This window comes from Scardinius erythrophthalmus (assembly GCF_964197995.2).
Source record: "Scardinius erythrophthalmus genome assembly, chromosome: 21".
NCBI classification, from domain to species: Eukaryota; Metazoa; Chordata; class Actinopteri; order Cypriniformes; family Leuciscidae; genus Scardinius; species Scardinius erythrophthalmus.
The window spans coordinates 34,084,903-34,099,438 of NC_138241.1; the positions used below are offsets into that span (position 1 = coordinate 34,084,903).

The window sequence follows — 14,536 nt, forward strand, 5'->3', positions numbered from 1 at the left end:
TTTTTACTCCACTACATTTCTGTCAAGGTCCTTGAGTAGAGAGTAGTAACATGAGTCAGGGGATGATTTTTTTTTCATCTCTAAAACATGATTGTTTTTTTGTAGGTGACAGATATTCAGACAGCCTATCAGTGATCACTCTTGTAGGGTCACATGTCATGGAGTTCAGCGATTTACCATCATGTTCTTTGAACACTACTACCCTGGAAATCCAGAGTTCTCGCGAGAGCACAAGTTGAATTTGCTCAGCGAGTTACTCTGGTGTCGAGTAATGATGCTCATTAAATATGCCCCTCTATCTGAGCTGCACCAATCACATCGGGTTATCTGATATAGGCGGGCCATAGGCGAGATGACGACAGCGCTGTGACGTCGAAGTCATTAGTAAACATTGCAAGATGGCTATGGATGAACACCAGTTGTTTGAAACGGCTTTGGCCGCTACAATGAACGAGTTAGACTTGGCTTTTTATCTAAAAGAGGAACAGAAGACGGCGCTCGAATCCTTCCTTTGCAAGAAGGGCGTTTTTGCTGTTTTGCCGACCGGATACGGCAAGAGTCTAATCTACCAGTTAGCTCCGCTGGTAGCTAAGCGTATGGGGCTTGCTGTGATTGGTCATAGTGTTATCCAATTGCGTGCAGTGAGATTTACAAATGCATGCTTGGAGCCGCCCCTCGAGCTGGCCGATTTTCATTAGTCGATGCCAGACCATTAATCTTTCAGATTTGGGTCTGGATTTCCAGGCTAGAACACTACTCAACTGGTGGCAAAATGTACGAAGACAGATCCTCGGCGCAGTGCGTGCATCCATGGCAAAAAGGTCTTTCTGTTCTGCTGTTTGTTAAAGCAGTTTTGCTGTTGGGCAGTTATACAGCTATGGTTGTGGAGCTGGGTTTTAAACCAGGTTGGATTTTTATAGAAACACTTGATTCAAATGTGAATAGCTTTTGTTGGGTGGTAGGAGTGTAAAAAAAAGAAAAAAAAAGAAGATGATTATGGCTGTCTTTTTTTGTCAATTCAGTTTAATTTCAATAGGTTTTATCACATTCTAAAAGCTCTTAAATTCCACAGATACTACTAACTAATAGGTGTATTCTCTAGGTTGCTTCAGAGGCATAAGGTACTGTAAGTATTACATACAACAATGCAACAATATTAAAACATTGCATTGACATTTACTTTTTACTTTTGATACTTAAGTACTTTTAAAAACGAGTACTGTACTTTTACTTCAGTAAAAATCGGTCTTTCCAACTTCTACTTGTAACTTGTCTACTTCTATATTTGACAAGTAGTATCTGTACTTTCACTCAAGTAAGGAAGTTGTGTACTTTGTCCACCATATGTGATAAATTATGCTAAGCTATTTACATAGATTTGCTATGAGGAAAAAAACTGAATCAATATGAGGTACCCCTGACATTCATCTGACAATATATATAGAGGAATTCAGGCCTATTTATTGCAATCGAAACCAGGGTGAACCACATCTAGTTTAACAGTCCAGAAAATACTATTGTCATTTCCTTTCTACTAGAGAGAACAGTGTGTGTGGCTGCCATAATAACACAGGAAATAGATTTGTCCCTCGCATCTGGTTCTGCTCATTTGAGTGTTGATTCCTCTAATGCCTCATCCTTCAGCATGGACATTTAAACTTGCCCTGATCCCTATATGCAATATGGAAAATCCACCCAAGCAGTTTTTCGACCCATTGTGCATGAAAAAAACATTGGATTGTGAAAATGTCATGAGGTGATGCAGTGAACGGTTAGCATGAGGGTGGCAATGGTAAGACAAGAAACCAGCCGAATCTTCCACTCAACTCCAAAAGTTCATCCAAAAACATCCATCATGATCAAAAAACATTTAAAAAAAAACATTTGCTCGCTTGCTCTTAGGTGCTAGTGCACCACATATGCAGTTTATCTGGCTAAAAATAACCAAGCAAAGAACATCTGGCAGTCTGGTATGATATTCCATAAAACTGTGCCAATAAAAACATGTTTAAAATGATCAACATGAATCCGTTACGTAATGCCTCCTATTCTAGCAGAGGGAAATTATAACTAGACTATTTACTAGAATTTTGAGAAGCCCGTGTAGATGTTTGTTTCTTTTGGCTTCATGCAGGGGTTTCACAAAGTTTTTCTAACCTCAGTGTGCACAGGAATGCTTGTGTCAAACCAACCACAGCAACCTTTGGAAAAGAACAATGTGTTCAATTAAACGTATGTCCTGCAGGTCAAATTTCATCTAATTAAATCACAACTAATACTGGATTGCGCTGCGATGCACATTACTAAACAGGAAATGGTGTGGCTTGTTCCTGTTTGGGGAATTAATTGAATAAAGATAAACAAAATTATATTACTAGGGTTCAACATATGCATCTACTTGGCCACAATGAAGCCAAGTCTTGGACATAATGTAAACATTATAATATCTATTAAAATATATTAGGATAATTATTTATAATTATTATTCACAATATTGACAGTATATCAGTTATGCTAAAGAGAACATATATACTGTAAATTAACATACATAAAGTATATTAATATGCATGCATGCAGGTACATCATGTACCTTTAAATGCTTTTAACAGATACTGTTCTACTGCAAACATTAATATATTAAAAGTTATGCTAATTAAGAAAAGATTAAGTTTTTCAAATGAACACTCCTCTAAACAGCACATAAAAACAAAGCAGACTGTGATTGGACACTTTATATCTCTGTCAGAGGTATTCTCGCAACCGAATCCTAATGGCCCGGTCATGTGTCGAAGAATAAGAGTTCAATGAAGATTTAAAAGTCAATCAAACGCGAAAATCCAATTTCAAGGTCTATTTAAAAAAACTTGCGTGAACAAAAAGAGCAAAAAACAAAGTAAGATCAGCCAATGCAAATATCACATTCATTGGCCTCAACTAACCTAAATCAGCAGGTATTTACCAGGTATTTATTCAGAAACCAAGGTTAACAAAGAAAAACAATATGCAGATATCTCTTAAATCAAGATGAAGGTTCGTCCAAATGTTCTCCTGCAATATATAGTGAAGTGAGTCTGAACGCATTCACAGACTGAAACCAGTTCAATGTCGCCGGAGGGCCAGAACAAGAGCTCCAGTTGACAAAACAACATCTCCCCGGACCGCTGTGACGTTCCTCACAGTGCTTTCACCGTGTGAGAGTTAGTGAAGGTTCCCTCCAGAGATCCCGGCGGAGAGCCAGCTGGTTTCCATTAGCATACCTCAGATAGAGAGTGGGGGTCCTGGCTTCTTGCGGGGAGACACTAACACCCGGATAAATGAGAGGAGAGCCGCGCAGACCCGGCCCTCGGGACAGCAGCCAAATCACACTTGATGACGGGGGATTTGTGCTGCTTTAAACTCGCCGACTGAATAAACACACTCATGTTTTGGAACATACTGTATTTGAGTGTTGTTTGACAAACCGATACGAGGCTTATAATTATGGGAATCCATTAGAGAGTGAATCAGTACATTTTTATCTGCATCATTTTTGGATTGACTATTTATAGTAAAGTCATTTTTTAAAGAAATTACTTTTCACTATCCAGCAAGGATGCATCAAATTGATCGAAAAGACATTTATAATGCTACAAAATGTTGTTCTTTTGAACTTTCTATTCATCACATGTAGCTTTCCTGTAGCTCAAACAGTAAAGCGTTGGCGCTTGCATCGCCAAGGTCATGGGTTTGATACCCAGGGAAAGCAAGAACTGATAAGAATGTAAATGTGTAGCTTGAAATGCAATGGAAGTCGCTTTGGATAAAAGCATCTGCCAAATGCGTAAATATAAATGTCATCAAATGATCCTGAAAAAATGCATCACAGTTTCCAAAAAAAATATATGAAGGAGCACAAATTGTTTTCAACTTTGATAATAATCAGAAATGTTTATTGAGCAGCACATCAGCATGTTAGAATAATTTCTGAAGGATCATGTGACACTGAAGACTGGAGTAATGATGCTGAAAATTCAGCTTTGAGCACAGGAATAAATTACATTTTTAAAAATATTCATGTATAATATATATTCATGTTATTTTAAATTGTAATAGTATTTAAAAATAAAATTTACTGTATTTTTATTTAATAAATTCTGCCTTGGTGAGTATAAGTTCAAAAACAAAATACAAAAAAAATCTTACAGACCTCAAACTTAACTGTGTAACTCCTTTGCTCTACTATACCACCCAGTGCACATGAAAACGGCCTGACAACATCCATAATATAACTCCACTAAAGCCATGCCTGGCATAATCAGTTTAAACAATCCTAAGACACGTCATAGGCACAGATACTTTTCTTACACAAACAGCTCTGCTAATGCAAACACTTCTCACAAATGCACAAAGAATACGGTGCAATAAAAGTACGTCTCACTTACATTAGGCTGACAGGTTGATTCAAAGCTGCGCTAACAGGGTCAATTTACTTCAGACTAAGTTGAAAGTGTTTGCTATGATTATACTCTTGCTGTGTATACTATGTACTTTGCAATATAATACAAATTCATACTGCAATTAGTAGGGAAAATTCAATATTAGATTAGATTTACATGTTCTGAAGAAAACGTGAGTGGAGTTTGCCCATGCAAAACTTGCCGTCATTATGCCAAAGTGCAGTGGGATGAGATACACACCAAAGTCGAACATGAGCAGAAGTAGTAGGGCCTCGGAAAGCACCAGCAAATCCCAAAAGATAACGGAGGAGATATCAGTTTTCTCCACATGGAACTACTAAATATCAAGCTGGATGGAAACACTTGTAAAGCCGTCTTTGTTGGACATTCAGACTTGTAATTTAAGTGAGTTTCTCCACTGACAGGCAGGATCCACGTCAAATCTACCGGGACAAGTGTGACAAATGAGTGTATTTACTGTAGATGAAGTGTGTATAAGCTGCTTGATCCATTAAGGATCACCCAGTGAGAAGGCATGGTGATCCGCTGCCCACCCAGAACACAAGGACAACTTTTGAAGGCATTACGTTACAATTCTCACTCATTAACCAGCCATAAAAACACATACTGTATCCCTCTATCTGTGATGCCCTAGTCCAAAAGAGTTTCTCCAAAACATTTAAAACATAAAATAAACCACGCTGACTCAGACCATCAGTGAAAAATGTGCAATAAACAGCAGCTCTCTGGTTGTTTTAGGCCTTGAAAGGAGATTGTACAATGTTTAATTGAAAGTACAAACACAATGAAAGATGCAGCAACAAATCTGCAGTGTCTATAAACAAGATGAAATATTAAGATGCATTATGTCTCCCTTGCGCTACAGCAAAGCTGTATTCATGTGTATTTGTTAGCAGCTACTTTAAAGTCAAAGACATTGAAGGGTCATTGTGTAAAAAAGGAGCCGTTTCTATTTCAAAAAGTTGATATTTAAAGCCTTTTACTCAAGGTCATCTTGAAACTGTATGCTTCTTAGAGAATTTAATGCTGGTATTTAATGCCACAAATACACAGTTTTCAATACTCAATAGCTTGCTTCGCAAAATCATGGGAACAAGGTTCACAATTTAAAGGGTTTGTTCACCCAAAAATGAAAATGATCTGACTTTCTTCTTTCAGCCAAACACAATCAGAGTTATATTAAAAATAGTCTGGCTCTTCCAAGCTTTATAATGGGAGTGAATGCTACCTTGTTTTTACTTTTATTATGGATGGATGGATGGATGGATGGATGGATGTGCTTTTTGGGCTTAAAAAAAAGGTACCATTCACTTCCATTATAAAGCTTGGAATAACCAGGACGTTTTTTGAACATAACTCTGATTGTGTTCGGTTGAAAAAAGAAAGTCATATACACCTAGAGTGGCTTGAGGGTGAGTAAATTATGGGCTAATTTTAATTTGGGTGAACTAACCCTTTAAAATGGTCCCCTAATGACAAAACTAACAAAATATCTTCAACTTTTTTTTCCATACATACCACATATTCAGTGTTTGTTGAATTAAGTTGTTAAAAGTGTTAAAGTCATTAGTCATGCATGTAATGTAAGAACACAAAAGGCACATTTTGTAGAATGACCATTACCAGTCTTACAGCTGCCAAAGGAAAACCATGTGTGAATGTACTTAAGACCAGGTCAGCAAACTCTATTGTCACAGGCTTAATGTTGTTGGTTAAAGCATATTTGTATCGTGTGCTGTTTCGTGTAAAGCAAAAACAGGAGCATGGTATGGGGCGAACCCTTCCTGTAAGAAGATCCCCTATGGAGAAGTGACTCATAAAGCAGTGCCAGTGAAGTTTACAGGCTCTGTGTGGGCCTTCTCGTCACAGCCGGGACGCCCTGAGGATACTGACGCTGTGATAGCAGCCTGTTACCAGCAGACAGACAACAAGAGGCTAACTGTGTGCTCACAATGACCACTGTCTCTCGGCCCACTCACAAAACAAGGTCTCTCATTAAGCACGCTGCATTTCAAAAGGTAGTTGTTTGTCACCTGATGGTGGGTATCTCATTTTGATAGTGAGACTTTATTATAGGTCACTTAGTGAAAATCTCCTTTGACTCAAACCACACAAGCTCCTACATGATTTAATCAGAGCTCGGCACCAAAGACATGGATAGTCCTTTGAAGGGAAGATTGCAGTACATGGCAACACAATTTGGCCATTTCCTCACACAAATCTATTGTATAGCTTCAGAACACAGCACACAAGGCATTTTTAAGTGTGCTCTTTTGAGTTTTTACGAGCTTGACAGTGAAAATTGCCATACTAACTATTTATTTAATGTGCAGGTGTGAAATCACACCGTTTTCAAATTCATAGCTTGTTTTATTAACCAACCAGCAACAAATAAAACCAACAAAAGCTACTATTTCGATGATACTATTTTGCATGGACATATTTGGTGCATGTTGATGGAGTGAAATAAAGTTCAGCACAACATGGCTTGACCTCCAGCACAGGGCTGTTTACAGTACAGGTCATGGGAGAGAAAAGACACTGGGTCAGTCGAGGACAAGTGCAAACAACATCACATGGACCAGCATGAATTCTGCGGTGCTGATACATCCAGACTACAAGACACATGTCGTAAAAATGGCATTCACAACCCATTTTACTTTGTAATGTCCTGGTGAAACAGGACATTTTACGAGAAAGAAAGTAGGCTGGGACTTCATTTTATCTTCATCAGGAATGGAATGCATTTTAAAAGTGAGCGTTACATATCATAATTGATATTAATCAACATTAAAATCACTCTATAATTACCAATAAGTAAGATGCCATTTAAATGCTTAGTTTTACGATCAAAGCTTGTAGTTTTAAAACATATAATGCAATGCAATACAATGATGATTAAGAGATGAAAAAATAAACCTTCCTCATAAGCCGGAAACTCACATTTGAACATGATTCAAAATTTGCGTATTAAATATAAAACAGTAGCCTTTACATGGTTACAACAGCAGCCTAAAAATGTTGCTTTTTGGCTATTGGTTATTAACTTTGATGAAAGGAGATAACTTTTGGGATAACAAGGATGAGTGCACAACAAGACCAGGAATGTATATTACGGAAGTAAAACGGGTACATTTTGATTTCATGTTGACTCAAGGACAAATCCCTGGAGTCTGAACCTGTGGAACATGAGGTACGCTGGGATATCTTTGAGTAAACTCACCCTTACAAAGGACGTGTACTGATGGCACTGCTGGCGGTTGATTTCCAGGCTGAAACGCTGACTTACAGCACTGGTCTGCTCAACACCGTTTCCAAAATACACCCGGGCCGGCAGACCTTTGAGTCTCTTATCTGCATCTGCTGTTAGATTGTACAGCAACTCTGAGGAGGAAAACAGACACACACATTTCTGTAAGACAACAATGTGTAAACATCTCTCATAACATGATCTGTGGTTAAACACACACTATCAGAAGCATTCCAGGGCGATTTTAGATTTAAAAACAAAGTCAAGTAAGACGTCAAGTTCCCACTGTCAGAGTTGTGGAAATGAGAGAGAACAGTACAAGAACATTTCCTGGGCCACGTCCAAGAGTTAAAGGTTTCATTTGTGGAAGTCTGAGAAAACAGCTAGGACATTGAAGAAGAAATATGGTTCAAATGGTACTGATGAATCATTAAAAAATAAAATAAAATAAAATAAATAAAAACTTGAATAAATAAATAAATATTTAATGACAAATAAGTACATTTCATCAATATAATGCAAATAAAATCTCATTATCATTACTCTTATATTGTGATATTTTTTAACACATTTAAATTATGCTGTGTACTTAAAATTATACAATACAATTCAAACAATATTATATTTTTTCACATTACAATAATGAGATGTTTTGCATTAAAGAGGAAATGTGCTGAATCGTCATCAATACAACGTCAAAAAAATAATAATAAGTTTGGCTTTGCTCTTAAAGTAAGTTTCAGGTTCTTTATGAAAAATAATATTGCATTTTTCTTTTTGTTTTGGGATGAAATATGATCCAGACATCTCTTGGTGAGATTCATCCATCTACACCTACAGGCTTTTCCAAAACCCAGAAATTGATCAAAAACACAGAACTCTTGGACAGGACCCCAGAAATAGCTGCTTTCTTTCCACTGCCATGAGTGTGACTGGAGGAACTTGATGAATTTCTTGACAGTTTTTGTGATGAGGTCAAATGTTTAATTGCAGGACCCTTGCTCCAAACCTGACGGTGAGTAAGAGCTATTATTTCTCTGCTAGTCTCACAGGGTGTTACTCTAATGAAGGTCTGTGAGCAGGAAGGGGCTCCTGGACCAATGCAGGGGATTGTTCTTTGAACACATCCAGCTGTGAGCGCACTATGAGCTCACTCCGGCCTAGAAACAGGGCGTTACCCAGACACAAGGTGCACTTCCCAATGCGAGTGCCATGTGGAGCTAACACTAGTGCTCTGTACTTCCCTGAAACGTCCCATTATGTAACACCCCCTTAATATACTCCATCTCCCATAAGGCCACACCCACTCAGCAAGCAGTGGCCACACCCAACGGTTTAGCAAGAGGTCATTCTCATGCAGTCAGGCTCATTGAGTCAAGCAACAAAAACAAAATATCAGAAACAAAACAACTAGATTTAATGGGGAAAAAAGCCTTTTTTTCTGAGCAATTTTAAAAATGTATTTGGTGATATCTGCCAAAAGTGATTCATATTGAATTACTGTTTATCAAGAGTATGTAGTTATGGGTTTAGTGAGTAAAATAAAATAAAAATAATAACAATTAAATAATACATTTTAAAAAATGCTATAAAAATGCTTTAAAATAAAATGCTATGAATTAAAATGCATTGCAATAAAATAAATGTAATTAAAATGATCTAAAATGCATTGCAATGCACTAAAACGCAATGCAATGCAATAAAATTAAAATCCGAAAACACTGAACCAAAAACCCTCCCAAAAATGAATCTATAGTGAGTCACCTATGTGGCCAGGCACATGTCTTCCTCGAAAGCTCATGCAGATGGTGACATTGAAGCAGTTGAGATGCTGTGGACCCTCATGACACTGCGGTACTGTGATGTTTATTGAGACAGGCAAAAAGATGGAGATGTCCACCGAGATCACTGGCCTGGATCTGTCACATGCAACAGCAAAGAAAGGTCAAAGCTACACCAGAATGGGTGGGATGATTATAAGAGATCACTAACTAGGAATTGATGCAATTAAGCTTTTGTTGGATCCGAAGTGCACAACTTACCTTAACAAAACCACACTGTCAGCCATGAACGCCCCTATCGTCACATCTGATATGGATGAAAACAAACAAACAAAATCATTTATCTGGAAGGTCAGGAATGATAAGATGTTATAATAAGATAAAATTCAGAGCTTAAAACTATTCAAAATCATCATTGCTGAGATAAAATGAAACATAAATATTAGATGAAAAAAATAGAAAAGTTGCCTTGGCAACTAATTGAAGTACTAAAACAAAACATATACAAACAAGAAAGGTAATATAGAAATAAAAAAAAACTTATAAAAACTAATAAAAATGACAAAAGCACATGAGAAATTTCTTAAAACTTAAGCTATATACAGTATATATAAAAAGCTAAATATGAATAAATACTATAAATAATAAATAAAAAAATTGTGATAGCAAAAGGCAAGGCAAGGCAAGGCAAGGCAAGGCAAGGCAAGTTTATTTATATAGCACATTTCATACACAATGGCAATTCAAAGTGCTTTACATAAAATAATTAAAATAATAAAAAGAAATAAGAATAATTAAAACAGTTAAGAAAAATAAAAAAATAAAATACAGTACAGTACAAACAGTCGGACGAGCATTGGCACAGTGCTCATTCAGTATATGCATAGCTAAACAGATGGGTTTTGAGTCTAGATTTGAATGTGACTATTGTAGGAGCACATTTGATCTCCTCTGGAAGCTGGTTCCAGCTGCGGCTGGCATAATAGCTAAAAGCAGATTCACCATGCTTTGAGTGAACCCTTGGTATTTCTAGCTGATATGATCCTAGTGATCTGAGTGATCTGTTGGGTTTATATTCAGTGAGCATATCTGCAATGTATTGAGGTCCTAGGCCATTGAATGATTTATATACCAGTAATAATACTTTAAAATCAATCCTAAATCTAACTGGGAGCCAGTGTAAAGACCTGAGGACTGGTGTGATGTGTTCATATGTTCTGGTTCTGCTCAGAATCCTGGCGGCAGCGTTCTGTATGAGCTGCAACTGTCTTATGGTCTTTTTGGGAAGGCCAGTGAGGAGTCCATTACAGTAATCCACCCTGCTGGTGATGAAAGCATGCACTAGTTTCTCTAAGTCTTGTCTGGAAACAAAGCATCTAATTCTTGCAATATTTTTCAGATGATAGTATGCTGATTTAGTTATTGCTTTGACATGACTACTGAAACTAAGGTCTGACTCTAGTGTCACACCAAGATTCCTGACTTGATTTTTGACTCCTTTCATCAAAAGGTTATGATTGGTCACCACTAATTAGTAAACTCTAATGCAAAACAGCACAATTATTGTACATGCTAACTGCTATCCAGTATATAAAAGAAGTGTTTTTTTTAACACTTTTTTTTTTAAATTGTTTAAATCACTTAGAAGATGAAGTCTTCTTTGTTGATATTCTCTTTCGCCTCTGTTTAATCAGAGCGTCCACTGTGGAATGCTGTAAACAAAATGCTTGCTGGCCACAGCACTACGAGCTCGGCCGAGCAGACACAACGTGTCAAGAAGCGGTTGAGAAAATTAAGAAAACACCACTTAATCCACATTCCTCGGATTAGCGAAGCATGGGACATTCTCCATCATATAATTAATCCTGTCTTGGACCAGATTCTTCTGTGGATGCAAAAAAAGATGAGACGCATCTTTTGGCCATTTTTACAGCAGCTTTCACATCATAAGCCCGATCGCTTTGGACAAATCACATGTTTTGACGAATCATTCATGTCATGAGTTACACACTGAAGTTTAATACTTAGAGGTTTCCAGAATGGAATAAACTAACTGAAGGTCGTTAAAATTTTTACATGTTTCCCATCTTTACGCAGAGATCGCAAAAGGCCAATGTTAGTGGTCTGGCACCAGTCATGGTTTCTCACTGAATGCGGTTGGTTTTGATCTAGTTAATTCGGAACATTCTCAATGTTCATTCGAGCAGAACTAGCCAAGTTTCTAAAGTAAAGCCAAACCTGGATATCCGTTTCCATCCATGTCCACATTGCCGGAAATTGACTGGCCGAACATTTGGAGGGTGGGGTTGATGCTTCGTCCAGACAATCTCTGCATACGTTCAAGGTGAGAGAGAAAATCACATCAACCAATCAGAGACGTTTCATAACATCTGAATTAACACGTGCACACAGAAGAAAAAAAAAAACATTAATAAAACATCTTGAGATTTCAAAATGTCATGCAGTTCTACACATTTCCTTTCCCTTGAGTGTTCATTTATTAAATATTTGAGCTAATTTAATTATTCTTTTAGCAACCAATATCCGTCTAACACTCTCAGCTCCATTTAAGGCATTTTCCCACAAAATCAGCCAGCAGATATAATCTGATGAACCTACTGCTTACCCATCAATCAAACTGTTAAACTGCATAAGCTATTAGGTTTCTCAATAAAACAAGTGACCCATTGCCAACTAAATCAATCCATCAAATTAATTTTAAAAAGGGGTGGATGATTATGATTTCACTTTTCTAACTTTAGTTAGTGTGTAATGTTGCTGTTTGAGCATAAACAACATCTGCAAAGTTACGACGCTCAAAGTTCAAAGCAAAGGGAGATATTTGCTTTTAAAAATAGCTTTTTAAAGGAGAACTCCGGTCAATTTTAACATTGAGCTCATTTTTTTGTACATTTGGAGTGCTGTCAATACAGAGAACAACGACAAAAATCGGTGTTGCCTACACCGAGTTATTCTATTTTTAAAATTTGCACCCTGTTGACTTCAATGGGGCAAGTACTAAACCTGCTTTTAACCTCTTAACATCCTTGATGTGTCATTACAAGTGCACAGAAAATGTGAGTGATTCCTTCAGAGTGATCACGAGTGAATCTGACTGCAGTAGATGTGAAAAAATGATGTTATTTAAGCCAGCGCAAATACCTGTTTACATCCTGTTTTAGGTTGAAGTCCAAAGTAATCGATTGCCGAGTTCACACGCGTGATCATAGGTAACTAAACCTATGCGCGTGAACTCGGCAATCGACTACTTTGGACTTCAACTTAAAACAGGATGTAAACACAGGTATTTGCGCTGGCTTAAATAACATCATTTTTTATATCTTTCACATCTACTGCAGTCAGATTCACCCGTGATCACTCTGAAGGAATCACTCACATTTTCTGTGCACTTGTAATGACACATCAAGGATGTTAAGAGGCTAAAAGCAGGTTTAGTACTTGCCCCATTGAAGTCAACAGGGTGCAAATTTTAAAAATAGAATAACTCGGTGTAGGCAACACCGATTTTTGTCGTTGTTCTCTGTATTGACAGCACTCCAAATGTACAACAAAAAAAGCTCAATGTTAAAATTGACCGGAGTTCTCCTTTAAGGACTACAACAAACGGCTGGTAGAGACTAAACAACATTCCTCCCGGGTTAGTGACATCACCAACCCTAAAATTTACATAAACCCCACCCCCGGAACAAGATTAATAGATTATCATGACAGAATATGCTAATCAGTGACTAGAAGATAACTAAACATTCATCAACCAATCATTCAGAAATGTCCTGTTGCATTCTACATGTTGTCACTTCTTGAGTCTCTCCATCATTGTCTGACTCCAGTTTGAACATAAAAGGCTAAAAGTTTTTGAAACTTAAAAGGACACGAGCTCTTGAAGCTCATTTGCATTTAATGGAAGAGACACAAAAACGGTGCGTTTCTGCTCACCCTCAAAAAGTGACAATTTTAACATGCTAAATAAAAATATCTGTGGGGTATTTTGAGCTAAAACTTCACATACACACTCTGGGGACATCAGAGACTTATTTTACATTTTGTGAATAGGGCATTATACCACCCCTTTAAAACAGTCACCAATCCAAACTCAATAACATCATAAATAAACAGAAAAAAAAATAAACTAATGGTCAACTCTACCATATACTATTGAAAGCTAACAAAATACAATTTAAAAAATAAATAAATAATAAAAATAATAATCTCGATATCAATTTTCAGTAAGTAATACAAACAGTTGAGCAAATCACTTCAGCAAAATAATGGTTTATTACCATTGAGTACTTGTTAACTATTCCTGTGGCATCACCATGGTAGATGTAGACAGCTCCTCCATAGTCATCCTCTTCAGGAGCTCCAATCGCAACATCTACAGCACAAAAGACCAGCAAACAAGGCAATGAGAAAGATGGAAACAAGGGAGAAACAGAAAGTAAAGCCGGGCGCACACTGCATGATATTTACCACGATACTGTCATCTAAATTTCAGAGATTTTAAAACATTTATTTCGTAGGCCAAACAGAGTTTTGCGTCTCATTAATGGATGGAAGAACATAGCACATGAATTGATCTTAAAACAAAGTCTTAAAAGCTGAGATAGACAGTCTGACTCAATATACAGTCGTCGTAGAGTCTGCCTTGGCTTTTCCTCAAGATCTTATTGGGGTCATGACGGACAGTCTGACGAGCAACAATCGCAAATGTTAGAAAAAACAGCATAGTTTGCAGCAGGCTTACGAGTGGAATAGAAATGCTAGAAGTGGATTTGAGTGTGTCAGGACCCCAATAAATGACTGTTTGCTTTAAGCTCATCTCTGTTAGAAAGACGCTCTGCTAAGTCACTTAATGGACACTTGCGTGTTTTTGAGAGCCTGTAAAGGTCTGTGAAACTTCAGGGGGGGTTTAAACGGTGTCATAAAAAACCCTTGTGCATGAACAGCAGCAGTACACATTTCACTAACACATATTTAAAATGTGCTGAGCTTTGAAAACTTTAACATTTTTATAACTGCTTTGCTTT

The 14,536-nt window shown here is 37.3% G+C and overlaps 1 protein-coding gene across 2 annotated transcripts in view; it reads right to left on the bottom strand.

Annotated features, from left to right (window-relative positions):
• The window catches only part of itga9 (integrin, alpha 9), a 92,148-nt gene that overhangs the window by 47,783 nt on the left and 29,829 nt on the right, over positions 1-14,536 (bottom strand). Inside the window, exons 11-15 of one of the 2 annotated variants that reach the window (XM_081351547.1) lie at positions 13,790-13,884; positions 11,727-11,817; positions 9,750-9,795; positions 9,472-9,626; positions 7,681-7,841 (exon numbers count right to left, since the gene is read on the bottom strand). In XM_081351547.1, coding sequence (XP_081207673.1) covers positions 7,681-7,841; positions 9,472-9,626; positions 9,750-9,795; positions 11,727-11,817; positions 13,790-13,884 — 548 coding nt within the window. The remainder of the gene's footprint in view (positions 1-7,680; positions 7,842-9,471; positions 9,627-9,749; positions 9,796-11,726; positions 11,818-13,789; positions 13,885-14,536) is intronic. The other variant, XM_081351546.1, reaches the window with a different exon arrangement.